This window comes from Rhinolophus hipposideros (assembly GCF_964194185.1).
Source record: "Rhinolophus hipposideros genome assembly, chromosome: 22".
NCBI lineage: Eukaryota > Metazoa > Chordata > Mammalia > Chiroptera > Rhinolophidae > Rhinolophus > Rhinolophus hipposideros.
The window spans coordinates 1,804,340-1,830,679 of record NC_138068.1 but is presented as its reverse complement, the minus strand read 5'-3'; the positions used below and the strand labels follow the sequence as shown (position 1 = coordinate 1,830,679).

The 26,340-nt window shown below is 52.0% G+C and overlaps 1 protein-coding gene across 3 annotated transcripts in view; it reads left to right on the top strand.

Moving 5' to 3' along the window:
- CDH4 (cadherin 4) overlaps positions 1–26,340 on the top strand; it is a 431,321-nt gene that overhangs the window by 65,078 nt on the left and 339,903 nt on the right. The window contains exon 1 of one of the 3 annotated variants that reach the window (XM_081034129.1): positions 2,375–2,437. The exons of the other annotated variants lie outside the window; for them this stretch is intronic. Within the exon in view, the coding sequence (XP_080890255.1) occupies positions 2,407–2,437 (31 nt within the window). The 5' untranslated portion in view covers positions 2,375–2,406. Of the gene's footprint in view, positions 1–2,374; positions 2,438–26,340 lie in introns of those variants that run through there. 3 annotated transcript variants of the gene reach the window in all.

Here is a 26,340-nt window from a genome sequence, read left to right as displayed (position 1 = left end):
ATGAAAATTAATCTCAGACTCTGCGGTGACATGCCAAGGCACCGTGGCCTGCATGCCGGCGTCTCCGTCTGGCACATACATTTCACCACCATTATCCAACTCATTACCTTGTAAACGGCCTTAATATACTCAGGCTTGCGGACTGCAGTCCTCATGGAAAGAGGTTTTATTCCATGGCGTTCAGAGTGGACTCCGTTCAGATTCATCATTCCTCTCGCAGCTGGCTTTTAATTCCGGTTAATTCTGCTCTCTTCGTCTTTTTTTTTCCTATAAAAGCTGATGAAAGTGCAATATTTGTGATTTGTCCCAGTTCGCCTCCAATAAGCGGGCAGCACCACAAGCCAGAACTGGGCCATGTTAGAAACAGCTGAAAATGAAAACTGGTTTTCAGCTTAGCGGTTTTAATGGCTTGTGTCTTTGAGCACAAAGTGGACGACGGCTTTTCCCCCTGACACCCGCCCTGTGTCTAGGAGACGGATCTTTGGTTTCAACATTGGAAGACGTAGTGTTCCTGCTTGTAGATGTGGGGAGTAGATAACTTACAGCCATGGTGACAATTCTGAAGATGCTATCGCATGAGGGGTGATCTGGCCCTCAAGGGACAATGTCTGGGGACGTCTTCGGTTGTCACAACATGGAGGGCGTTACTAGCCTCGAGTAGTTAAACAGCCCCCAGCGCCCAGGACGGCCCCCAACAGAGGCCCGAGTGCCCACGGTACCAAGGGGAGCGCCGGTGCTTCACTCCGTGTGTCTGGAATGCTTTTCCGGCCGCACATCGGTGGGAAGATCCGGCTTTTGCGATAAGACGCTTTAAGGCACGTCGGGTCCCGTACTGATCCTTTGAGCTCGAAGGTTCCCTCTTATTTGCGCCTTAACCTCTTTGAACCCCGGTTTCCTGATATGTTGACTAGAGATAACCATTCACTGTGACGGGTCCTTTGTACTTAGCGTTTAGAAAAGTACCTGCAAGTGTGGGCCTTGGCTCTGCACGGGGCCGGCTATGAGTCTAAGTTACTAATAATCAAGAGCAAAGAGCCCCAGACCCTAGATGTGACAGCCACCCTCCCACCTCCCGGAGGCTCTTCCCACCTGCCCCCAGTCTAGACTTTTCCTTCTGGCCTGGCTGCACGGGGCACAGCCCGCACACCGGGGCCTGCCACCTCAGTGCCTGCCGCCCGCTGCGTCAGATTTCATCCCCACAGTCCTGGTCAAATGTTTGTCCTGGTGACGCCGGTGAGGGGCATGCTGGGTGGAGGTAAGGATGGGTCTGGTGGGGGGTGGCAAGCCAGGGCCCTGGCCGCTCCCATACCTGGGAATGGCCTGCCAGTTAGGCGTGGCCGGCCAGGCCACAGCGGCAGCGTGCATTCACATTTTATGGGCCATTTTCTCACAGAGAAAAGCAGAGCCAACTTAATTCTTGTTGGCTTCGGGGTTTGGGATTCACACTCAGCACATCTGACGCAGCCACTGCAGAAATGAAATTTCTCAAATGTGGCTGCATCCGTTCGTTGAGTGGGGAGGCAAATGCTCCCTCTTAGTTCCTTCTGCAGAGACCCCCTCCCCCCAGTCCGTTAATGTTTAGGCAGCAACCAGTGCGTGAACCTCCCGGGAGAAGCAGAGCCTGACATGAGCTCTGAGACAAGACGATGGCCTGGAAGCAGAAGGGCAAGGCCTGGGGCAGAGGACGCGACATCCGCCTTCGCCGACGTAAAAGTGTGTTTGGAGGGAAGCAGGGTGCACTCAGTCAGCCAGAGGGCTTTAAACGCCGTCGCTCAGAAGGGACCTCGGAAGGGCCCGAGGGAGGGCGGGCGGGAGGCAGGCAGGTCTTCTTGTGGAGACTTTGGATCTAAGACAAACACCAAAAATGAAGCAAAAGAACGTGTGTGTCTCAAATGGAAACCGCAGGGCCCATCCCTAGCTCCTCACCAGGACACTGTGCCGCTGCGCATGTTTGGCCATCTGGTCTTCGGGTTTAAGAGAAGAAATGTGGGGGCTGCTAAGGACACGCGCGCTGAGAACACTGAGAAATAGTAGCTGATGGCACGCGGGAGGGGAAGCGTCTGGAGACGTGTACATCTGTGTGGTTACGTGCACCGTCAGGCGTGTAGGCACTGGCTTCCCGGCATCTCTGTGTCTGCCGTCTGTCTGTCAATCACCCGCCTCTGTCTAGGCGTGTGTGTGTGTCTGTTTATCATCTACCTAGTATGTGTCTGTCTGTCTCTCAGTACACAACGCACACAGACGTCACGAGAACTGAGAAGCATCGGGAAATCGGGAGAATCTCCTACCTTCTTCACAGCCCATACGGACGTTGTTGTCTGTGGAACAAGATACTGATGGGTTGTTCTGGAAATGATCAGGTTGTCAGGAGAGCACGCTGGTGTTTCAGAAGGCACAAAGCTCGTCATGCACTTGGCCAACGTTTGTTTCCAGAAAGGTTGAACTATTTTTGTCTTAATATGTTTTCACTTCAGTGTTTTTGTCATTGTTTACCTGGGTGGTCCGTTGAGGGAGGTGATGACACCTAGCGATGGCATTCATCGGGCATGTACGGTGTGTCTGGTGGTGTGCTAAGACACTTGGTCGCTCCGTGGGAGTTACCCGTATTCCACTGAGGGGATCGAGGAGCGGTCCGTCCACGTGGAGGGTCGAGGCCCTGCCCCAGGTACCAAAGCTGGACGGCTGGACTCTAACTGGTTCTGTGATGGCAGCTACACTGTCCCACCAGCGGCAGGGCCACTCCCCGAGTGGGGAGCCACGTTCCCAGGAGATTCTGGGTAAATGAGGTCTTCGGCATTATCCCCACCCAGTTCAGCCAAGAGCCCTGAGAGTCTTTGTACCCAATTGTTTGTGAGTTCAGCCAAGCGAAGAAACGCCAGGCCTCTTACTTGCTTAAATCCCCTCACCGTTAATTGTCTGCCTGCATTTTCTTCCAAGAGGCAACAAAGAGTAAAAACCAATGCAGTTGCTTTTTTGTTTAGCTGGTTGTAAATATTCAGCCAGAATTTGACTGACAGTGCAATATTGTGTCCCCCAAAGCTTGTGCCGTATGTGAATATTTTAATTAGGATTGTAACACGCTATTGAGAAAGTTTGAGCTAAATTGGTTCAGCTGTTTTTGCATTAGTGAAGCGGGGAAAGGAATTTTTTTCATCTATTAGAAAATATCTCTTAAAAAAAAATAAGCCAAAGCAACTGAAAAATCAGCCAGTTTGGGAGACTTAAAGTTAACAGATTGGATCTAGGTTGGGATTAACTGGACAGCTTTGATAAATGTGAAATAAAGTTCAAAGAGGTTGTTTACGTTTAGCCTCTTTCATTTGGCAGCAAGAGATGCTTCTTGCAAAGACCACTGGTTCTAAGAAAGGAAGGAAATTTCTAGCGGGTTTGGATTCCTTGGGTTGTGTCAGGGTTAGGATCAACCATACAGGTGATGTACCCCACACCGAGTCAGACTTCGGGGCATCTTGGTCAGCACAGCACCCCCGCCTGGAGGCTGGCTGCAGATGGCCGTGCCCAGTGGCTGGAGGTATGGCCATCACCACCATGTTGGACTGCCCTGTTAGAAATTCTTTTCCTGTGTTGGGTGGAAACCCGCCGACTCGCCTCTTCCCCTCACACTTTTTCCTTTGTTCCTACCTGTTGTGAATGCCGTCGGCTTCTCGAATCCCCAGAAGCTGTCCTTCCCCTGGTGTGTCTTACGTGTGATGAGTTGTTGTCCATTCTGGTGCTGCTGAACTCTTCATGCCTCTTCCTACCCACTCGCCAGGGTCTCATGCAGTTGCCAGGCAGTCCTGGGGGGAAGCCGGCCCTGTACCCCTACCGATGGTCACAGCAGCACAAAACGTGGGGCCAGGGTTGCCAGATCTCCACGTTTTTCAGAGGAAGCAAGACATCTGGAATTAAATGTGAAATTTCCCATTTTCAAACATTGGCTGCCAAGTCAAATGTTTTTAAAATAGCGAGCAGGCCTCACAAAGCAGACCCCCCCCCGCCAGCAAGGACTGCAAGCCAGTGGGTCATCTCTCATCTTGGTTTCCTGGTCCCTGAGAGAGGGAACCACGCTTCTCTTTTATTTTTCCCTGGTCCCCCAAACACCTACATAACTGACCACTTGGTCGTTGTTCATAAATCATTTTTTTGAAAAACAACTATTTGTTTTTGTTCAACATTTGGAACAATCTTACCTACTGCGTGGGTTTTACAAGTGGCGTTCCAACGAGCCATGTGACTCTTAGTACTAAGTGTCCTCATTGTGTCCTTGGCTCTGAGAAGTGAGAGGTGACCCTGAGCTAAGCCTCCAGGAGCATTTCCCAAACAGAGGCCTCCGAACCCTTGCGGAAATCTCTCCTTCGGGTTGTGAGGTCGGGACGGTCAGTGCGGGTGCCTGCTGCCTGCCCCACTGCCCACCAGACCGGGCGCTCACGGCCTTTGCCCCATGCCCCTTAACTCCTCCAAGCACTAAGGACCCCCCACAGCACGCCGGGGCCTCCGGTGAGCTTCAGCTCCACAGCCTGTGGCACTTCCTGTGACTGTGAGCTCTGGAAGGCAGGACCATGTCTGGTTATTTCTGTGCCATGTCCCTAATGCCTCCTGAAGGTCCTGGCAGAGTAAACGTTCCATAAATCCGTGTTAAAGGAACTATGGGTTTCCCATCAACTCCCTCCCAGTTCCTTCTCTGTATAAATCATCAGCACTGTACTGCTAAGTAGTAAAGCCTAAAATCCAGCCCCTTGGGAACAGGTGCCCCCATATTCCTCTAGGAAGGAGAGGGTCAGGTGCATGGGTGGTCCCTGATTCCCCGCTAACCTCGGGCAGACTTTGTCTTGAGGACACACTTGCTTTGTTTCCTAAGAGCTGGGTGCTAGAGCCTTCCAGTGACAATGAGCCTGGCCTGGGGCCGAAGGCGGTGATTCTTACCAAAGGCACCAGTCCCACTAATGCAGGAGCTAAGGGGAGGAAGGCACATAAAACCACATAAAAACCACGGGCTGCAGGGAGTCGCCCTGCCAAATGCTGTCCATCAGTTTCAGCACAGGGTCAGCGGGAGGCGGAGGGCTTAGCCCACACGGTCCCCTGCTTCTGCTGTCGGACATCCCCCTGTGAGAACAGGGCAGCCTTCTGGCCAGAGTGCCCAGTACCCTGACAGCCTAAGCCTGTCACGGTCAGGGGGGAAGCAGGGAAGGGGAGAGAACAAGGCAGAGGTGCCCAGAAATCAGCCAGCAAAGGAGCGTGCCCATATTCTACTCCCTGGCAACCCGAGTTCATTAATTCCAAGGGAAGTTTCTGGGTCAGTGACTTCTCATCTGGGCTTTCTTTTCATAAAGAAACAATGAGCTCACACATCGCCACCGCGGGAAAGGCCTTTTTAAACCAGGAGTCACTTACTCGGTGTCTTGTGTTCTCGGGAAAGGGGGTGGCTCAGTACGGGGGTCACTCAGCTGTCAGCACCACGGTTCTGCACACCTCCTGGGGTGTGTGTGTGCCCCACCCTCCATCTCCTGGGAAAACCTGCAGTAAAATGCATGTAGGTCCACAGGCCAGGTTCAGTCTCCAAACGCCTTGAAAACTCCTTAATTCCCAGCGCACAGAGGGCGCGTAATGGAGGCTGGTTTTTCTCACCGTCCTCAGCACAGTGGGTTCGGAGGGCTTGGGGGCTGGGCCGAGGTCTTTGTTCCAACCCACAAAGTGGCAAATGAAGCGTGCAGCTGCGTCCCTGGCAGAGGCAGCCCCTCCGTGCCTTTCTCTGGGGGTGAGGGGTTTGTGGCCATCATCTCCTTTCCCACGTGCTTCATCTTCCAGCTTGGGAGAGAAAGGCAAAAGGAAGGAGGAAATCTAAAGGCTTCGTTTTGCACTAACTGCTCCCATCAGAGGCTGCGCTGTGTCGTGATGAAAGCCGGGCTGTGATGAACTGAAATCAAAGGAGGAAGACGGTGGGCTCAGCCCCCAGAAATGACACTGTGGAGGGAAAGGCCTTGGAAGGAAGTGCTTTAGTGAGTAATTAGCCGTAATAAGCTTGGATAAGACAACAGATCAAACAGCTCCTCTGGAAGGGAAGTGAGCAGCGACAGTGACTTTTTAGAAGGAACAACAAATAACGCCCAAAAGCTGAGATCTGGAATTCTCGGCAGGACCCTGGTTCTAAACAGAGGGAAACTGCTGCAGACAGTTTTCTCTTCTCATCGAACCCAAATTATAACCCGAGTTGTCAAAACCGAGCGAAGCCGCCTTGGAGACAGTCTCTCTGTAGGTTCAGTGTGTTGGGGAAGTGAGATACCTGAGCTCTGGATTTGTTAGGAAGAGTGAGGAAACGTAAGTGTACCCCAAGTGTGCAGAGTCCTGTGATGGGCACACCCAGACTTGTAAGATGGTGAATGAATGAGTTCCTGACCCGTGACGACCTTTCAGAGTGAAGGGTACACGTGGGAAAGACCCTTCACCGAGAGGAGGCAGAAGAGGCTCCCATTGGGGCTGGCATGTGCCCGTTGGGGCTGGCGTGTGCCCGTTATAGCTGCGTGTGCCCGTTAGGGCTGGTGTGTGCCCGTTAGGGCTGGCGTGTGCCCATTAGAGATGTGTATGCCCGTTAGGGCTGGCGTGTGCCCGTTAGAGCTGGCGTGTGCCCGTTAGGTCTGGCGTGTGCCCGTTAGGGCTGGCGTGTGCCCGTTAGAGCTGGCATGTGCCCGTTGGGGCTGGCATGCGCCCGTGGGAACAGGGGCACGAGAACAAGCTGCATTCAGGATCTGAGGGCTGTTCTCAGGTATGAGTCCCTCCCTCCGTCACTCATTCATTCCTGGGTGGTTGGCATCTATTCCTATTTGCCGTGAGCCAGGCGCAGGGCTCCGCCCAGGGCTGCAGAGAGAAGACCGTCCTTGTCCAGGAGCCCAGGACCAAGGGCACCACGGTCAGGTGTGATGAGCACAGCAGTAAAGGTCCAGCCAGATGTCACCAGGGCAAGAGGCCACCGGGGAAGGATTCCAGGAGAATGGAAGTCAGCAGGACAAAGATACTCCTTCAGGCTCAGCTCTGGACCAGATGTAGGAGCCTGTGGTTCCTCTATTTAGCACAACATAGGAAAACATCTTTATAGAATCTGTTGAAAAACAACTGAAAACAATCAAAGGCACATAAACTCAATTTTGGCAGAATGTTTTGATAAGTAAGGGCTGTGCACATGTGAATTGATTATTTTAAACTTGTCGCCAAGACGAATGTAGTCAGTCTGTTCCGAGCTCAACGAGGCGGGGGCGGGGGTCCCACAAAAAGAAGGGAATGAGGGCGCAGCAAGAGGAATTGGACAGAGGTGTGGGAGAACTGAGGTCCCGGGAACGAGCCGGCCATTCTGTGAGCACTGGTCCAATGTCAGCAGATGGGAGACTCGGGACGTGGGCAGGAGATGCAGTCAGTGTCGTGGAGTTTAGGAATCAGCCGTGTTCAGACTGAGCTCTAGCTGGGGACCAGGGGTGCCTGTCAGGCTGAGATTCAGAGAGAAGAGCCCACCGAGGCTTTACATCTCCATCTGGGGAACAGGGAGCTCGCCTGGTGCTCTGGAGACCCTTCTACACTCTTCCAGAGTCAAGAGTGGACCTTTGCTAAGAGACCTGCACATACATGATCTTATGAGGGGGCAGGGGCGAGGCAGGAGGACAAGAAGACAGTATTTCTTAGCTTTTGTGACTGAGCGTGTCATAAAAGAGAGCAGAAGACGTGGGAATGGGCAGATGAGAGCAGCACTTGGCATGTCGGTGAGTGTGTATAAATCACCCCAAGGAGCGACAGGTATGCGCAGCTCCAACGATCGAGCAGGCACGTGGCGTGGGGCTCCTCCCGCTGGCCTGCACAGCGCCTGTCCATCCATCGGCTCTCGTCCTGAGGAACAAAATGCTCCCATTGCAACTTGGTTTCTGACCGTCGTGCGTGAAGGGGTCAAGCCCTGATTCCTTCCTTGAATGGACAGCCCTGAACAGCAGGTAATGGAACCAACACCAGCATAGGGTGCAAGGAGAGAGCCGGGGTCCCAGATACAACATGGTACAGGCGTGACGTCAGGAAATCTGCGTGACAGGAGTACGGGAGTTGTTTGTCACATTCTTGCAACTTTTCTGCAAGTCTGAAGTTATGTTAAAATAAAAGTAAAACAGGAAGTAAGCAATGTCAATGTGAGAGAGACGGGAGTTCAGGGAGTGCTTCAGATCAGAAGGTCAGAGAAGACCCCTGCAGAGGAGCCCACTGAGTGGCAGAAGAGACTGGCACCGGAGCACATAGGGACCTGTAGATCACAGGACAGGCTGTGGATTTTATTCTGTGTGTTGGGGAGCCCGTGGGAAGGTTTCCAAGCAGAACAGGTTATACATATCGACACGTCACTTGTCATGTGTCTGCTGCTGATTGGAGAACTGATGGGGGTGGAGGCAGGGCCGCCCTTCATGCTGCCATCCAGGTACAGCCGCCATTCATGGTGGAGGCGTCCACCGGGGGAGTGGGCGTGGAGAGAAGTGGACGGTTCAGGTATGTTCTGGAGGTCGAGCTGGTGGGAGGCCCAGAGGTCACCCAGTTGTTTCTTCTTGAACACTGGGTGGAGGGCTGAGCTGGACCCCTTCCTGTGCCTTCAGAGAACATGGCTCGAGATAAATGCAGATGGTGACACGTGATGTTGCACAGGCTAGGAGCGAGCTGGTGGAGAGGTTGGGGTGTGCAGTGGCCGTCATTCCTCTCGTCATGTGTCCCTCTCTCTGACTGGCAGCCTCTGACTCTGGACCGTCCCTGTTTTCACCAAGACCAGGGATTTCGTCCTTGGAGCTCAGACCTTCCATTGGTTGTAAGTCCTGGGAAAGGATTGGGACGGAAGCTGCCAGCCAGGGCTTGTGACAAGACTATGTTAGGAAAGACACATCATCCCAGCAAGTGTTTAAATACTGATTCTATTCCTTGCTTTGCACATAACTCGACGGTAAATTTTTACAATGTTGTTTTTACAGAGAATGTACTGAGAGGGCAGTTTTTTCCCCGTCACTTGGGTATGAAGCTCTCTAATGAGAGGCCACAAAATGACTCCATGAAGCTTGGTATGGAGCCGGCGGTGGGGGGCTTAGTGCTGTGTGAAAGCTGTGAGGGTCAGGTCAGTGGTGAGAGACCCTCTTGTCTCAGCGGGAACAGAAGTGTTGGTCCTTCCTCTCTCTCTCTTCTGTCCTGTCTGTCCTCCCGAAATGGTCACCAAGCGGCTTCGGTGGGGGAGCGAAGGAACACGAGGCTTGGGGATTTTTTTATTTGGGAGCCTGCCTACTTTTTAATTGGCCTGGATGTTAATGAATGGATTCGTTCTGTTTGGAGCGAGCGGGCTGGGCGCTGGAGCATGTAATCTAATGGCAGCCTGGTGCTCGGAGCCCCCCAGAAGCCTCGGGAGCTGGCCTGATTGGTTTGGCCCCAGGCCTCGGGCTGCACAGAGCTTGGCGGGCTGGCGGGAGGCAAGGCGGGCGCCCTGCACCCGTGGCCAACACACTCAGTTTGGAGGTCATGGGCCCTCGTCCTCTCCCGGCATCCCCGGGAGAGGCCACCTTGCAGCCCTGTGGTCCTGGGGGCAGACGGAGAGGTGGAGACTCTTCCTGGGCAGCCTTTGTAGCTCGTAGGCACTCAGTGAACCCGCCTTCCTCCCACCGAGGCGCCGGGAGACACTGGGGCTGCATTTCGTCTCGGCAGCTCCCAGTCCAGGCTGGAAAGGCCATCAGACTAGTGGTCGTGGAGGCTGACGGCTGCTAATGTCCAGCCTCCTCCTCTGTCCTTCTGGGGCTTCTCAGCCCTGTGGCTCCTTCTGCACTGCACGCAGCCTTCAGCCCAGCCACCAAGAGCTGCCTCCTGCTGTGGACAACATGTCTCTAGTTCTGTCACTGGTTCTGCCCTGGAGAACGGGCTCCCTCGTCCCTGTGGGACCCCAGGGTCCCCCCCCCCGGAGCAGCACTGAACCGACGATGCCAGAATGCAGGAAACGGGGGTACCACAGTGGGGGGGCTCATCCTGGAGTCCGAGTTTGAATCTGAAATCTTCTCCTTCAGTGACAGGCGCCTCCTCCCCCTCCCGTGGCCCCCACCCGTCGCCCCGGCCAAACACGTGTTGTCACTTGGGGAACACGCAGCACGCCAGCCCCGTGAGGGTGACTCAGAGGTGGTGTGGGGTGTGTGATGGGCAGGAGGTTTGTGTGTGTCAACACGGTGCCCTTGTCGGGTTCACACTGCCTAAATGAATCCTGTTTGGGGACTGGTGCTTTCGTGTTCGAATTTGGTGTTTTGAGACTCAGTTCCCCCTGTGCCACCTCTGACCAGGCGGGTGTTTCAGCCCAGAGTAAGCACGTCGCCACTGGCTGCCTGGTCTTCCTGGGGGTCGGGGGGGTGCAGCAGACACCACAGCCTCCCCATGGCCTGTCTCTCGTCTGTAACTTGGCCGCCTCTCCTGAAGTCACAGTGGTGGCACGGCCTTAAGTCTCTCTCACACACACACACACACACACACACACACACACAAACATACACACACACGCAGGCATGGAGGCGGCTACCTCTGGACCAGTGCCCCAACCCTTCTCGCCCAGTTACATCCAGGGAAAACCACCCAGGCAAGCTTTTCCGTGCACACGCTTTGCCCATCGTTCTCCCTCCATGTGTCTGTGCCGGGCTGCTGGGCTCTGTGGACACTGCCACCCGCAGTTTCCATAAATCTATTTGCAGGACATCTTTGAGGCTTTGCTCAGATTAGGACTTGCACTTTCCTCTCTCCCTCTGACGCTTTGGGGACTCCCATAGGTCACTCAAACTGAGGTGGCAGCGGGGGCTGCAGAAATCTTGGTCACCCTGGCACCACTTCTGCGGGACCCCCAGGCGGGGCCTGCCCCACCCCTGCCCACAAGCCAGCCATGCACCAGCTTTACCTCCGATTCAGAGAGAAAAGCCTTGTGTGCAGCTTATGCCCTGGTGGGGGGACGTCCAACCGTGAGTACAGGTGAGACTTTTTATTCCACGCCTGGGGCTAAGGTCTGAAAGGGCACTGCCGTTCTCGGACATGAGATTAAAAGTGCCCAGCCAGCATCACAAAGAAGCAGTCGTAAACTAGCCCTCGGGCCACATCTGGTCTGTGTGTCTCTTATGTCTCTTGTGCAATGCTTCAGATCTTTGTTTCCTCACTTAGATGTCAACACTTACATTTTTCATAAAAATCACGATATCTGGCTTGTTTTCTAAGAAGTTGGAGCCTTTGGCTGCCTGGGACCAGATTCCTGCTGGCAGTGATGGCTGGTGCAGATGGCACCTTCAGCCGGGCGTGCTCTCTGTGTCCCCACTGCCCCTGCCAGGGCCTGCACCCGTGTCCCCTGTCCCTCCCTGTCGTGCAGAGACAGTCATGTGCCTTCATGCCGGGACCATCCACACCAGCCAAGCCCTGTGCGTGGGAACTTGCAGACACCAGCCAAGCCCTGTGCCTGGATGAGGGAGATGGGCTGTGCCTGTTAACTGCTCGCGGTGAATTATTGAAGCCTTATTCAAAGGCTCCTTTTATTGTTCTAAAAACAGCAATGATATTCTTTGTTCTTTGCAGATAATATAGCAGAGGTCCTCCTATTACATTTCTCATAATGAATGTCGGCCGGGCCTCTCAGGACCATTTGGACTTAATAGAGAAAAAGCAGCAGATGAAACTATAGAAATCCCTCGCTGTATCTAACCTCCCATAAGGCAGGATTAGAAACCGGGGACGATCAGTGTCTACTCCAGACTTCCACCTGAATTGCCGGGTGACCTTGGGCCAATGGTGTGGGACAGTCGGGGCTATTTTGTCAACTGCAAAATCACGGTAATAACTCTTCCCCTCCCGATGCTGTGCGGTTGGTTAGTGAACACACGGTAAAGGGACTCGAAAACTCCGAGGGCAACACAAATGCTCCGTGTGATTCAGTCAAATGCATAGTGACCTGGAGAAATAGAAATATGTGTGTATCTGTGTAAACATTTTGGACCTGCTCACATTAAACACATGGGACACTCTGTCCTCTTAGGAAAGCGATGGAAACAGACATGAAGACAGAAGCGCACCGCGCAGTAGAGTTCCTTTGCTGGGGTGGGTGGGCGGCCGTGCATGTGGCAGGCCCAGGGGAGTTTCGAGCTACACAGATCATGTGGCTTCCGGCTGGTGGGGAGGCAGCGGCGTGGACAGACAGGCCTCTCTGAGCTTCTGAACATCCATCATACACTTGTCGTGGGTCAGGCACAGAGCTTGGTGCTGGGAGTCGGTCAGTTGTAAAGCGCAGTCCCCCTGAAGGGGGAAGATGTAGAAAGTGAGGACAGTGTGTGTTGTACGAAGTAGTGTGAGCCCTCCATGCGCGGGAGCCAGCAACGCTGCCCAGAGGAGGCGATGACCTGGCCAGGGAGGGGGTGAGATGTGACTCGGGCATCCCTTCATGGCAGCGGGACATGACATGGCATGCTTAGGAGTCCCCAGGGAGTCCTGAGAAGGGTGTTGGGGGCTCCCTGGAGTTGTAGTTAAGAGTGTTGATGAGTCAGACTGCCTGGACTAGGCACTTCCTCCACGTCCTTCCCATGTGGCTCTGCAAAAGCTGCATGAGTTCTCTGGGTCTCAGTTTTCCAGCTGTAAAATGGGATAATAGTTACCTATCTCAGAGTTTTTTTTGTAAGATTGATATGTAGAATGGTCTTTGACATCTACTAAGTGCTCAGGAAAGTTAGATGGGGATGGCGGTGGTGATGGCGGTGACAGTACTGGTTGTGGGATAGTGGTGGTGCTAGAGATGGTGGTGATGGTGGTGGTGATGATTGTGATGGTGATAGGAGTAAAGGTGAGATTGGTGATGGTTGGAATGGTGGTAGAGATGGTAACAGTGATGATGGTGCCATGACGGGGTTGTGGTGCTGGTGGAGATGATGGTGGTGGTGATGGTGTTATTGGTGTTGAGTACTGGTTGTGGGATGGTGGTGATGACGGAGATGATGGTGGTGGTGATGGTTGTATTGTTGTTGAGTACTGGTTGTGGGATGGTGGTGATGACGGAGACGATGGTGGTGGTGATGGTATTATTGGTGTTGAGTACTGGTTGTGGGATGGTGGTGATGACGGAGATGATGGTGGTAGTGATGGTTGTATTGGTGTTGAGTACTGGTTGTGGAATGGTGGTGATGACGGAGATGATGGTGGTGGTGATGGTGTTATTGGTGTTGAGTACTGGTTGTGGGATGGTGGTGATGACGGAGATGATGGTGGTGGTGATGGTGTTATTGGTGTTGAGTACTGGTTGTGGGATGGTGGTGATGACGGAGATGATGGTGGTGGTGATGGTTGTATTGGTGTATTGGTGATGATGGGTGTGGGATGGTGGTAATAGCCACAGTTCATAGTGGAGGTGATGGCGGTAGTGGCAGTCACTGTGCTGGACGTGGTAGTGGCAATGGATGTGGTTATGCAATGGTGTTGGTGGCTATGTGGTTGTGTTCTATGTGACAGAAATGGTGGTGTTCTGCTGTCAGCGTCCCATAGGTGCTGGTGAGAAGAGACAGTGGCTACAAGGACGAGTCACCCTGGAATTCTATGGTGTGGGACGTGAGTGCTGTTGGAAGAGACCCCAGGAGAGGCAGGGCAGGAGTAGATGGAATCACCTTTGTGGATAAAGTTAGGCTTGGACCAGGCCTAGGAAAGGAGGCCAGCTTTTCCGGGTTGGAGAAATGGCACCAGCATAGAAGTGGAGGCGGGATAAGCCTGGGGCAAGACCAGAGAGAGTGGCGTGGGGATGAAGAGACTGGAGAGGAGGCCTGGCTTTGAGGCCTAATGGTCATGGAAGACCCCTATCTGGGCAGAGCTTCGAAAGGCCAGGGAAAGACCAGCCTCAGAACAAGCCTCGTCTCGGGTATTCTTCCCCATGGTGTGTGTTTGGTGCGGGTACCTCCTTTCTACCCCTTCTGGGTGACTGGCACCGTTCTCACTGTGGGTCTTAGCACAGGGCCTCAGGCAACTGTTTCCATTTGATGGGAAGGACTCAGACTCGGGGACATGCAGAGACTGAGTACTCAGTTACCCAGGTGCGTACACCAAAGCCAGGATCACAGGCAGCTCGGGGCACCACCCACAGCCTCTCCTCGCTGGCAGTTCAGTCCCTTGGCAAGTATCCTGATCCGACAGCCTTTCTGAGTGGTTCCTACACGGATGGGCCTATTGCTTGAGTCGGAAGCCTGCTCTGTGTGCCCGTAGGCCCATCTCTTTCATCCCCACCAGTGAGCGCCAGTTGGGCAAGCTTGAAGCTTCGGGACGATCAAAATCCGAGTGTACGCCCACCACCAGGGTGTGATGGAGGCTGCTGTCATTCATGTCTCCGTTGCCAAGGTAACTGGGGATTTGGAAGGGACAGCCGAGTGACATATTTTGCAAGCAGTGCTCTGCAATTATTGAAGACTTTGTGGCTCAATCTAAAACTGAGGAGGTTGGGAGCTTGAGGGAGCGCTGGGGAGCGTGGCCGTCTTTCCTGGCGTGCTCAGTGAGGCGCTCTGGGCCCCACTGCTTATGCTTTTTCCGCTTCCCTTAGAAAACACCACATTAGGGACTCCTGGCCTCTGAGGAATCCAGAGGGTGCTCCCCCACATCTGCACATCTATTGATGGCTGAGTTGTCACGTGGCTGAGGGTTTCCATCTGGCCTCATATCCTGCCTCCACCATTTTATCATCATCTCTCCCAGTTCCCTCCTGGCCCGAGTTCAAAACCCTCCAGCACCAAGACTCTGCCACGTGCGACTGGGTGAGGATGAACTGATCACCAAGGTGACCTTCATGTGTCATTGAGATTAGGGGTGTTTGGGAGGCTGAGGATGGTCCTCACCCCAGGAGGCCCTCCCTCCCTGCCAGGCGTGGAGACCTTGCTCCGTTAGCTTCTCCAGGGTGTACAGAGATGGAATCCATCACCATCCCAAAGCCCCTTCACCCTTTGAGTAAAACTGACCGCACACAAATTCCAAGAGGGGTCTGAGTGCTTCCTCCTGGGATGAATGGAAGCTGGTCTTCTGTGCTCAACTCAGATACGAAATGAAACCACCTGCCTGATGACTGGGTAGTCAGCTGAGCGCTCACTGTCTTTACTCGGGTGTGAAGAGCCTGGGTTCCTAGAAAGAGCATCTGTGTTAGGCTCGTTTCAAGTCCCTTTTAGGATCACAGGTGTCCCTAGCGGCTCTAATGTCAGAATCCGGGTTTGCAGTGACCTTCAGCACCACATACAGTGTTCTGCCAGCTGCTCTCTGTGGGAGTTCTTAGGGTGGTTCTGAGCACGGCATGGACCTCGCAAGGTCAGCCCCTGTGACAGTGTCTGAGAAGCAGATCAATGTGGCCTCGACCTGCGAGTGGGCAGGTGGTTCAAACATCCGTTCATGTGTTCATGTGTCAAACATCCGTTCATGTGTCGTTTATAAGGAGTAATGTGACTACTTTGTTCTTCTAGGATTTTTTTAATGGGTTGATTTTATTTGATCTCATTAAACATATTTAGGAAAACAGTTATGAAGGTTTTGTTGAGACCTAGATTTTCCGCCTTTAACTGTTTGAAAGTGTAGTGTATGAGGTTCTTGTGGTTCCTGTAACGAAATACCACGAACTGGCTCCAGCCAGGGTGTCGCAGGGCCGGGCTCCCCCCCAGAGGCCCAGGGAGGCTCCTTCCTGCCTGTCCCAGCTTCAGGAGCTCCCAGTGTTTTTGGCTTGTGGCCAGTCTCTGCTTCCATCTTCACATGGCCTTTCCTTCTGTTCATGTCCCCTGTGTCTCTCCTCTAAGGACACGTGTCATTGGATTTAGGACCCAACTGGGTAATCAGGACGATCTCTTTATCTCAAGATTTCGAGTTCACTCTTTTTCCAAATGAGGTGACAGACATAGGTTCTGGGGATGTCATGTGGACTCACCTTTTGGGGAGGGGGGGTCACCACTCAACCCACTATGTATAGCTCTGGGTAGAGGGATAAAAAGATGGTTTAGCTGACTTATAAGCTTCTCGGTTTGCGATAATTACAGATTTTCAGGGAAGTTGCCAAGATAGTACAGAAAGGTGCCTTTACTCAGTTTCCCCGCTGGTAACATATTGCATAACTCTACATGTCACACCCGGGAAATGGCAGTTGGTGCGATCCGCAGGTCGTAGGCATAATTTTCTTTTATGAGCATCATTTCAAGTCAGAGAGATGTGTGTGTGTGTAAATCCCAGGCCCCCTTCCTAGGTGTGTGGCTTGAAGCAAGTTTTCGCCCTCCAGTGCCTGGAGTTTGTTGTTTTCTGCCTCTGGGAACAGAAGCCTGGGGTTGTGAAAATGAAGAGATAACTCGAGAAAGGAGAGCAGTGTTTCCCGTGCCCGTGCATGGTGAGTGTTACTCCTTTCGAAACAATAAAGCCGGAGCTTAGAAACGTGATAAAGTTCAAGACCGGCTCCTTGGAAGCGCCTTGAGACCAGATAAGGACCATGCAGGCGGCTGAGGAGTGAACACCCCGACTAGGCCTTGCCGGGGCCCGGGGAGGGCCCAGCTCTCAGTCCTTAGTGGGCGAAGCCGCGGATGGAGCTGCCTGAATGGGCAGTCAGCCATCCACAGGAACCCTGTATTTCTCACCGCCATAACTACCAAGGAGGGCGGACTAGTTAGAGCCATGATCTTTATAGTTAAGCTGGCATTCAAATGTGTGGGCAAGTCCTGAAGGGCATTGAGCAAATGGAGACCTTCCCCTTCCTGATGGCCAAGGCCTTCAGAATTAGTATTGCAATGCCCTGCGCCACCCCCACTTCACAGAGCTGCACCGGTTTGTGCAGCTTAAAATGCAGGGGAGTTAAAATTTTCGGGTGTTCCCACCGGAAAAAGTGAAGGATCTTAGAATGGCTCGTTTAGCTACACTGACTCTGGTTAAGAATCCCTTGAAGAAGCAATGGAAGGATTGTGGGGGCATTCCTTCCTGCCCCCACGGTTAAACCAACTGCACTCCCGCCTCTGCGCCCGAACAGTCTTAGTTTAAATTTCCATTGCAGGTTTTAGACGTGAAGTGTCAGAATGTGCAACAAACAGGAAAACCGCTGATAGTCGGCTGCATAGCTTGGAGTGGGGACAAATCATTCAAAGAAAATCAGACGGTAATTGGCCTTTGTTTAAAGCGGAGACTTAATGCCGATAAGGATTGTGTAGATAATTTTGTTGCAGACTTTTGTCTTATTACACAGACTAATTTAATATTGTCCTGGGAAATCGTCCCTTTGAATATTCAACAAAAGCGGCAGTGCTCGGGAGACATGGTATTAAGGGTATTATTTGTGCATAATTCATGCTCAGTGACAGCCTTCGCCTGCCTCCCTTCATCACACCTTTACTGGGAGCCTGGGCGCTTCCACTCTCATTAAGCTGTTTATTCATTGTAATGGATGATTTCAGTGTGGGGCATTAGGGTAATGCCACCCTAAACTGTTAAGAAAATCCATCTCACTGTACGCATTTTAATTCAGACCTTCATTCCCGCCCCAGTCGTTGAATGGGCACTCTGTGGATTCATCCCACTTTTCTCCGTGTCACCCCCGTCCTGGGCCACTTCCGGGCAGACGTGTGACTGTCTGGCCCCTCGGTGCCTTTGGACAGAGGACTCATGCAGTTTGCGTAAACTCGTGCAGTCCAGGGACTCCTGTTGCCAGACCTCCCCTCCCACCCGTTCGGACCCCTCCCTGGATCTGGAGGTGGTTGTTGGCAAGTTGCAAAGAGAAGAAGATAGTATCCGACCGGACAATGCAACACAGATCTACTCCAAAGCTGTCTTTTGCAAACCCAGAGCCACTTTCGCACGACACGCATTTTAAAGCCCAGATGACATATTAAGTGGTTCCGTATGGGCTGCCCGCATGGCTGTTACAGCTCGTAGGTTTTTAACAGCTAGAAAAGGGTGTGGGCCCTACGGCAGCTTTGGTGATAGAAAAGTTTGGGGTTCTACACAGAAATATGGCATCTGGGCTCTGTTAGGTCAGAGTGACCTCTCCTGAACCTGCTTAAGAAGCCATCAGAAATACTCTCCCTGAGAAAGGAAGGATATGTATGTAATGAAAACACGGGAGTGTCATCCTTCATAATCTCACAAACATTGGAAAACGCCACGCCGAGTGACATTGTCACCATTGAATGTGGCAGATGGAAATCAGGACAGAACTTTGGAAGGGAAAGGTGAGGTGGGCCCTGGGGTACAGCGTCTTAAATCTGGGGAGTAGGGGAGACAGACCAGAGACCTGCTCAGCCAGCCCCCAATGCAGCCATCAGGGTCGTCTCTCAAGGAAGCCGCAGTGTTCTGCCCCCATGGTCACTAGGGTGTCTGTGACGGACACTCCATGCGAGTTCCTGCTTATTTTATGGATGATATCACCAGGGCCCAATCAGAAACTCGGGCTTTGAAATGTAAGTGAGAAAAACATGTTCTCTGGGAGACAGCAAATGCAGAAGATTGTAGACAATTATTCTGGGCTTGTTTGAGACTGTGGAAATAATTAGCCCATCGCACACAACCCAGCACTTGGCGGTAAACAAAACATCCACTTAGCTGGAGATTTTTTTGGTTTTAGAAGAGAAGAAATAAAATGAGGAAATAGTGAGCTGTCCTGCCCCCACCCTCCTTTCCTCGTGCCTTCTCCCTTTTCAGGATGACTCGGAGCTCAGAACAAACTGGCACATGTCACGAAGGGTGAATCCAGCAATCAGTGTGGCCTTGACCTGGCAAAGTCCCACTTTGAAAATCTGAGCTATCCATCCATCCACCACCCAAAAGAATTCGGGTTATTTACCCCCCCCCCGCCCCCACATTTGGTCTTTGCACAATCAAGTAACTGGGAAAAACCTCAATCAGATAATGCCTTTCAGAGAACTCTTTAAAAAAAACCCAATCACTCTTATAAGCAGAAACACGTAATAGAAGAGATATCTAATATCTATGGCCAAAGTTTTCGTTTAATTAGGAAAGTGCAATATCTGTTATTTAGTTTTGTTTTACTTCTAATAAATGGGTATCTTTGTACATCATCTTTGGGCACTTAACTGTTTTTCCCTCGGAATTCTGTTGGTACGAGTCATCACACGCACCTTTTGACCACCATACAAGGTTCCGTTGTGTGAGTCCCACAGCTTACCCATCCCCCAGAGTATGGACACTGGGGTGTCCCGTGTCCACCGGCCCAGATGTGTGAGAGTTTCTCTCACTTGGGTCGATGCTGGGGAATTCGAATGTTTATGCCCAATTGCTCTCTAAAGCGGAAATAACAAAACATGCGCCCAGCGGCCATGGCCGAGAGAGCCTGGTCAGCGTGTGCTGTCCCATACAAGGTAATGTCGGCCTGCCGAACCTGAGGTCTGGAACGGGTGCTGGACTTCGGAGTTGCAGGTCGCCAATAGCAAACACGGTTTACCATCTCTTATGTGCTTAATGCCCTGGGTGTTACCTGGGACGCTCATATGCATGTCTCTGCCCATTTTTCTATCTTGTTATTATTATGACACAAATCGATTTACTGCATGTTGTGCTACAACTTGATTTTTAAATGCATCGTGGACAACTGACGAATGTTTCAATACGTAATGACAGTCGATGGATGTTGCATGTGTACACACCGACATACCCACATGTTTTACACTTTTTAATAGTTGCTTTTTTCATTGAACAGTGTTTCCTGAAGCAGTTTCATAAAAACAAAATACATCCAAAATGTAACCTTAATTATACTGTTGTGTGAGCACAGCATACTATATTTAACCAATTCTTTATATTTGCTTGTGAAAGTTGTTTCAATTTTTTCACAATTATAAACAGCTTTAGGGTAAACAGCCTAGGAGTTAAATCTTTTTACATTTGAATTTCTCTCCCTCTAGGAGATATTTGAAGTAGAAGTGTGGAGTCAGGGACCACTTTAAAAGCTTTCTGATATGTACTTGGCTAAACTGATGGAGAGGTTTTGGTGGCGGTATTTGGTTTTGGTTTCTGAGGAAGAAAATAACCAGAGGTTGTTCCCAGAGACCGCAGAAGTGGTCATCCCGGGTCTTCCACGTTGGGCTGTGGTTCTGCTCCGAGAGGCAGACGGGAGGGTGGGGCTGAGGGCTTATGCCTCCCCTCTGCCCTCCCCCTCAGGCTGGCTTAGCTCATTGAGAAGTGATGGGCTTTTCTACCTTGATCCCTGGGGTGTCCTGGGCGAGGTGCCACTGACCACCTGGCCCCGTGTGTGTCCCAGTGGCCGTATCTCAGCACTTTGCGCAACTTGAAAATATTTATTTGCTGCCTTGAAAAAGTGACATTGTCTTTCTTATTTACCACAGTGTCTCTAACGCCAATGCCCGGCACATGGTAGGATTTTTGTGAATATTTGTGGAACGAATATTTGAGTTAGTTTCGTTTGATGCCATGTGTAGAGATTGGAAGAGTGTCCGCCAGCACGTTATGTTGGGATGTGTAGGTCGGACTTGTCACCTGGGCCCAGGCGATACTTGGCAGTGGCAGACATCTTTATTTGTCACAATGGGAGGTGGGTTGCTGTTGGCATCGAGTGGGGAGGGCCAGGGATACTGGGAAACTCCTTGCAGTGCCCAGGACGGCCCCGTGACAGAGTATGTGACCCAAAGTGTCAGCAGTGCCACGTTCGAGACCATGAGATCATAGACTATTTTCCTTCCTTTCCAATGTATCAGTTTTCCAAATTCTCTGAAACAGTTTTGTAATTAAAAATTACTTATTAAAGAGGCATCATTAATTAATGTGAGCCTGGAATAGAGCTGCTATGGCTCTCAGGAGTGCCCTGCCACCAGCACACGGCTGCTGCCAGCTAGTTCTTGTCCTGTGGGGGACACTTTTGATGCCAGTTTGAATATCTGCACAGGCCCTGGGGCCTCAGAGCACTTGGAAGCTCAAAGAATGTTCTAGAACACACCCTTGAGATATGCCCCTTCTGTGACCTGCCACTTAAGCGAGCCCGGGAAAGCAGTCATTGACCCAAAGGAACAGAATCCACATCGTTCAGGGAGAGAGACTGAGTGCTGTGCCGTTGTGTTGTGGCGCCTGGAAGCAGTCGGGCAGAACACGCTCGATCTGACACCTACAACGGGACAAAGGTCTGAGACACCTGGTTTTCACTGACGACTGATCAGCCAGGATGAGGGGATGGCCGCGTCCTGGACCCACACACCCCGCGGGGCCAGCACACTGGGCTGAGGACGTGGTCAGGACTGGACGTGCGTCCCCAGCAGCCTAAGTGCCAGACCCATAGTCTTTGGGGGAAATCCCTGTTTGGCTTTCGGGGCTCTGGGTCGTGTGAGCAGAGGAGCTTTCCTGGCAGCAGCAAGCGTGTGTAACAGCGGATTCCTCAGCTTCGTTTGTGCTTGGGCAGTGAGGCCAGGGGGACCACCTCCTCCTCAGGGAAGGTGAGCAAAACGGCCTTTAGGTTAAAAAATAGGGAAACGCTATGTTTTCACTGGTGGACTGTCCTCTGAGCCTGGTCACAGGAAATCACAGTGGAGAACACTGTCCCTAATGACTGGCCCTGTGTCCAGTTTGCCTGTGTGGGCGGCTTTCCTCTGGCATGGCCTTGGGTGCCCCGGGCAGGCTGGAGGGGTAGAGGCGCCAGTGGCCTCAGGGTGTGGGGAACTTATTTCTGCCGGCGCCCTTCCCGGTCCCTGCCTCAAGGAAGGCAGTGGTGACAGCAGGAAGGGCGCAGCCCTGGGCGACCAGTGCCCAGAGACAGCGCAGTCAGTAGGGAGGGGAGGGTCGCTGGCCACTCCTCCCCTTTCCCAAGCCCCGTGCGCAGGGAAGCCTTTTTACAGAGTCCAGTGTGAGCTTTGGGGTGGGTCTGGCTTTAAACTTCCTGGCGGCTTCTGAAAATGCCCAGAGAACTTTGATGACCAACTTGTGCTGCAGGTGTGACCTGGGGCTGCGAGATAAAAACAGCTGTCCTTTCCCAGCTCCCCTTCCATTTGTCCGGCATGGCGTTCGCCCTGCACGGAAGCCCCCGGACGAGCTCCCTAATGGGCGTGGGGCCGTGAGCCCAGCGGGGCGCCTCTGTGGAGGCAGGTGTCCATCTGCCCGCCTCTGACGTAGACTGACCCTGCTCAGCAGGCATTGTCCAGGGAGACCACGACAGGACGTGCGAGTCTGACGCTTATTTTCCAGAACACTAGGTTCCTTGAATGTGAAAATTAACATTTTTAATAACAGGAATGATACAGTCCGTTGACGTGGCACTGGATTTATCTCATGACGGTGCTTGTCACAGCCTTGAGTATTTATTGAGTGGGTTTAAAAGTTCATTAAACTCCAGAGATTAAATATTGCCCTGAGCAGTGTCCCATAAAGGGGAAATATGGTCCTCTCACTTGGTAAAATGTTGTGCTCTGTGGTTAATTCATCTCCCCCGAGTTCTCATCTTCTGATCCCAGAGACATTTTCCTGTGCTGTTAAATCTGACATTTTCAAAGAGCCTTGGACTGCTTCTCCCAGCACTCACCAGAAACTCAGAATGGCACATTTATTCCAGGAGGGGTGGGGTGAGGCACACGAGCCCCCCACAGTTCTCCAGAAATGTCAAGTGCATTAGCCCTCCATTTTCTGTGTCACCTGACTTTGTAATAACCAGTCGACCAACACAAAGGTCCCCGGGGTGGGGAGGGTGGTGCGGCAGGCCCGGCGCCATGCTCCCGGGAGCAGCTCGGTTCCCTGGCCCGCGTGCCCCCGTCACCCACTAGAGGACGAGGGGCAGAAAGCGTGCAGAGAGCAGCACTCTGCGCCTGCTGGGCTCAGTCTATGATTAGTGCCACTTATTTTGCTTCTAATTTCTTTCTGAGCTGGTTCCTGCTGAATCTCTGTGGGAACATCCTTTTATCATCTCATTTGACTGGAGGGCCTTTGTTTGCTTTCTGTAGTGAACACTTGAGGACACTGACAGCACTGTTTAATGTGTCCTCTCGTGGGCTAGCCAGGGACGGTGGGACCCGTCTTCCCTTCACCATGAAGAAGCCTGATGGGGACTCGGTGTTGCTGCAGAGAAAGCAAGCGCAGTGCTTGGTCTTCCATCCACCTGGGGGGGGCCCGGGCGTCTCCCTCAGTGAGTATGTGATGCATGTGGATAAATGACCACCAGCCCTCTGATGTGCCAGGGACAGCCTGGGCCTTTGGGGAGCCCCCTCCCAGGCCTGAAATCTCAAGGCTTTGTAAAAAGAAAAATTGCTGGGGAACTCACCACTGGGTCAGGGGTTCCCAAACCCCATGGAAAAGGTTACACAGCTTAGCACCAAAGTACACACATTTGTTATTCGGTAAATTTTATGCAGGAGCCACTGTATGACTGTTATTTAGTTCGAACACACAGTACTCATTGACATGTTAGAGGATGAGAAAAAATAAATGTTTACTTATGAACTGTGCAAGAACCTTTCCACTCACACATGTGGCCTTGTGAATACATATCTTACATAGATAATGACGCGTGCTAACATCCTAAACACTTAGCTTCTGAAGGTCTTGCTCACTCTGCTGTGATCACATTATCTGAGGGCACAGTGAACACTCCGAGTGGGCTCCCTCACTAGTGAGGTCGGAATAAATCCACACTTCAGATATCTTGTAATTCCAGATGTCTTGGAGGATTTCATCAAATCTGCTCTGGGCTTCATGGTCTTAAACCTCCTAATGTGGCTGACAGACAGCTTGGATTAGGACTGGAAGTAGGGCTGCCGTCTGTGGCCCTCTGCCTGTTTTTGTAAATAAAGTTTTATTGGCACACATTCAAATTACACTCCAATTTTCGTTAGAAAGAGAAATAATTCCCACCTGAGTAAGGAACCCAGGTCTTGTTGGCGCCTGTGTCCTCAGTGCTTAATGGGAAACTGCTGCTTACGGGATGGAGGCAGGAATGGAATGAACGAACAGGATTCTCATACGTGTTCAAGTTTAAGAACCATTTTGCTAAGACTTGACCTTAAATGCTGGTTGAATTTTTGAGCACACCCAGTCCTCGGAATGGAAATACACATATATTTTTGGCCTCACTTGTGCGGTGGAGGACCCAATGCTGACGTGATATCTGTATGGCCAGCTTTGCACGCTACGTACGGGAAAGGCTGAAGCAGCACTGTCGGGAGCGTGAGCTGGGAAGGCCTCTTCCTGCAGCGTCCGCTTGCTGTCTCCCTTCCAGGGACGTGGGCTCCCACAGGAGCAGCTGAGCATTCAAGCATACCACGCTTGGTTATATGTCTTGGAATTGACATGTACCTTGAAAGGTTTTCAGCTTTAGATATTCGCAGAGGCCTGATTTTGCATTATAATAGATTTGCATTCTAGATTTTTACAACTTATATGGAGAAGCGATGATGTTTTTAAAGAGTGCTATTCACACACACACACACACACACACACACACACAGAACAATAGAACAATGTTATTTGAGACTCACCACCTGTGGGCGTGAAGGGAGCAGGATGGCCTTTGCATTGGGGAGGGTTCTCCAGAGAAGCAGAACCAGTGGGATGTGTGTAGGGGGGAGATTGACTTGAAGGCATTGGCTACCAGACTCTGAAATCTGCAGAGCAGGCTGGAGTCCCAGGGAAGCGCTGATGCCGCTTTGCTTTAGGAGGCTGGCTGCTGGCAACATCCTCTCTTCCTCAAAGGACCTGTCCTTTTTCTGGTGGGGCCTCCGCTGATTAGATGACTAGATGGGTCCACAGATGGCCGCTGCTGGAGAAACCACCTGCCTCCTACAGCAACGTGATTCCTAACATGGAGCCACAGAAACTCAGTTTCATAAAATAATCTCAGCCCCTGAGCGCCGTCTGTTACCGTCAACCTTGTTATTTCTCCGTGTTCAGTAGATGAGATCGATAGAGGTGCTGGTGCTCCCCACTGGCCCTGCATCCTCTGGTGACCAGTGCACTTTTCACCTCCCAGCAGCCAGGGGCGTGGTGCTGAGCCTCCCAGGTCAACCCGGGCTCCTGCATACACGGGAATAACATGCCCGCCCAGGTGGGCTGCCCAGGCCTTGGGCCAGTAGGTCCAGCTGAGTGAGGATTTATGTGGACAAGCTTCTTGGGCATCGTACGTTCTGTCCTCCTGGATTCAGATGCCAGTTCTAGAAAAACATTGGGTTTGGACATATAGCTGCATCATGGATGTGAAGGGTAGAATGAGGGTCTGCTCAGGGGGCCCCTCACAGCTGGAGCCCTTCCTGTCCGCTAGTTCAGATGCCTTTGCAGCCAGGGGGCACTTTATGGGATAACTCTTCCAGAGGTGGGTCATGGCCTGGCCCTACCTGCAGAGGGAAGGATCACTCTGGCCTGCCATCCAATGGCCAGAACTAGATTCATGGCCATACCCAACGTCAGGGGGCACGGAAAGCACAGGGGACACTTAGGGAGCACCACTGTTGTCTTTCCTAAACAACTGTGACATTTCCAGAGAAACTGAAGCCGGGCAATATGGTGGTAGTGGTGGAGGGGGTGGGGATGTGGGAACATCCTCAAGTCTGTTGGTGGGACATCCTGGGGCAGTACCCAAGGACTTTGGTGTTGACACAGCCCCACCTCACAGAGGTCTCTCGGGGTCAGCCGTGAGGTGTCAGATGTGATTTGTGTAGGCTGCAAACCTCCCCTGGAACATCTGCCCCAGTTATTTAGCAGAATGCGTTTTTCTAACAAATACTTGCATAGAGCTTTGGTCTTAAAGCACATACTTGTCTTATTTGAAGTAAGTGTTAGACTGATTTACAGATGAAAAAACAAAAAGGTTAAGCCACGTTCCCACCGGTCACCATGGTGGGATCTGTTGGAAAAAATCATATTTCCCGTTCTTTCTTATTTACAGATCCACCAATTTATTTGGGGCAAATAATCTAGCCAGCAGAAACAGGCCCTTTTCCCAGGATCCCTTGCAGCTAGGTGTCGCCACGTGACTAAGGTGTGACCAATGCAGTATGTGGAAATACTTTGTGGGAGCCTCCCCGTCAACCTTCTGCTGTCCTTTTTCCTACGTGGAGCATAGAAGGGATGGCTGGAGGTTTAGCAGCCACTTGGACCGTGAGGTGACCTTGAAGAGAAACCACACGTATACAGAGGAGAGAAGCAGAAAGGGGCTGGGTCTACACCGTCCTGCTCGCCCTGTAATCCTCCTGGATTGCCAACCTCTGGGCTTCATTTACATGAGCAAATGTACCTTTGAGTTTGAGGGAGTGTCTGTGTTCACAGTTGAACCTAAACTTCATGCAGCTTTTCATACTGCATAACTCTTATTTATTCTGGAAAATATGAGTGTGTGGGGGGGGGAGGAGGGCGGTGGTACCGGCCCCCAGT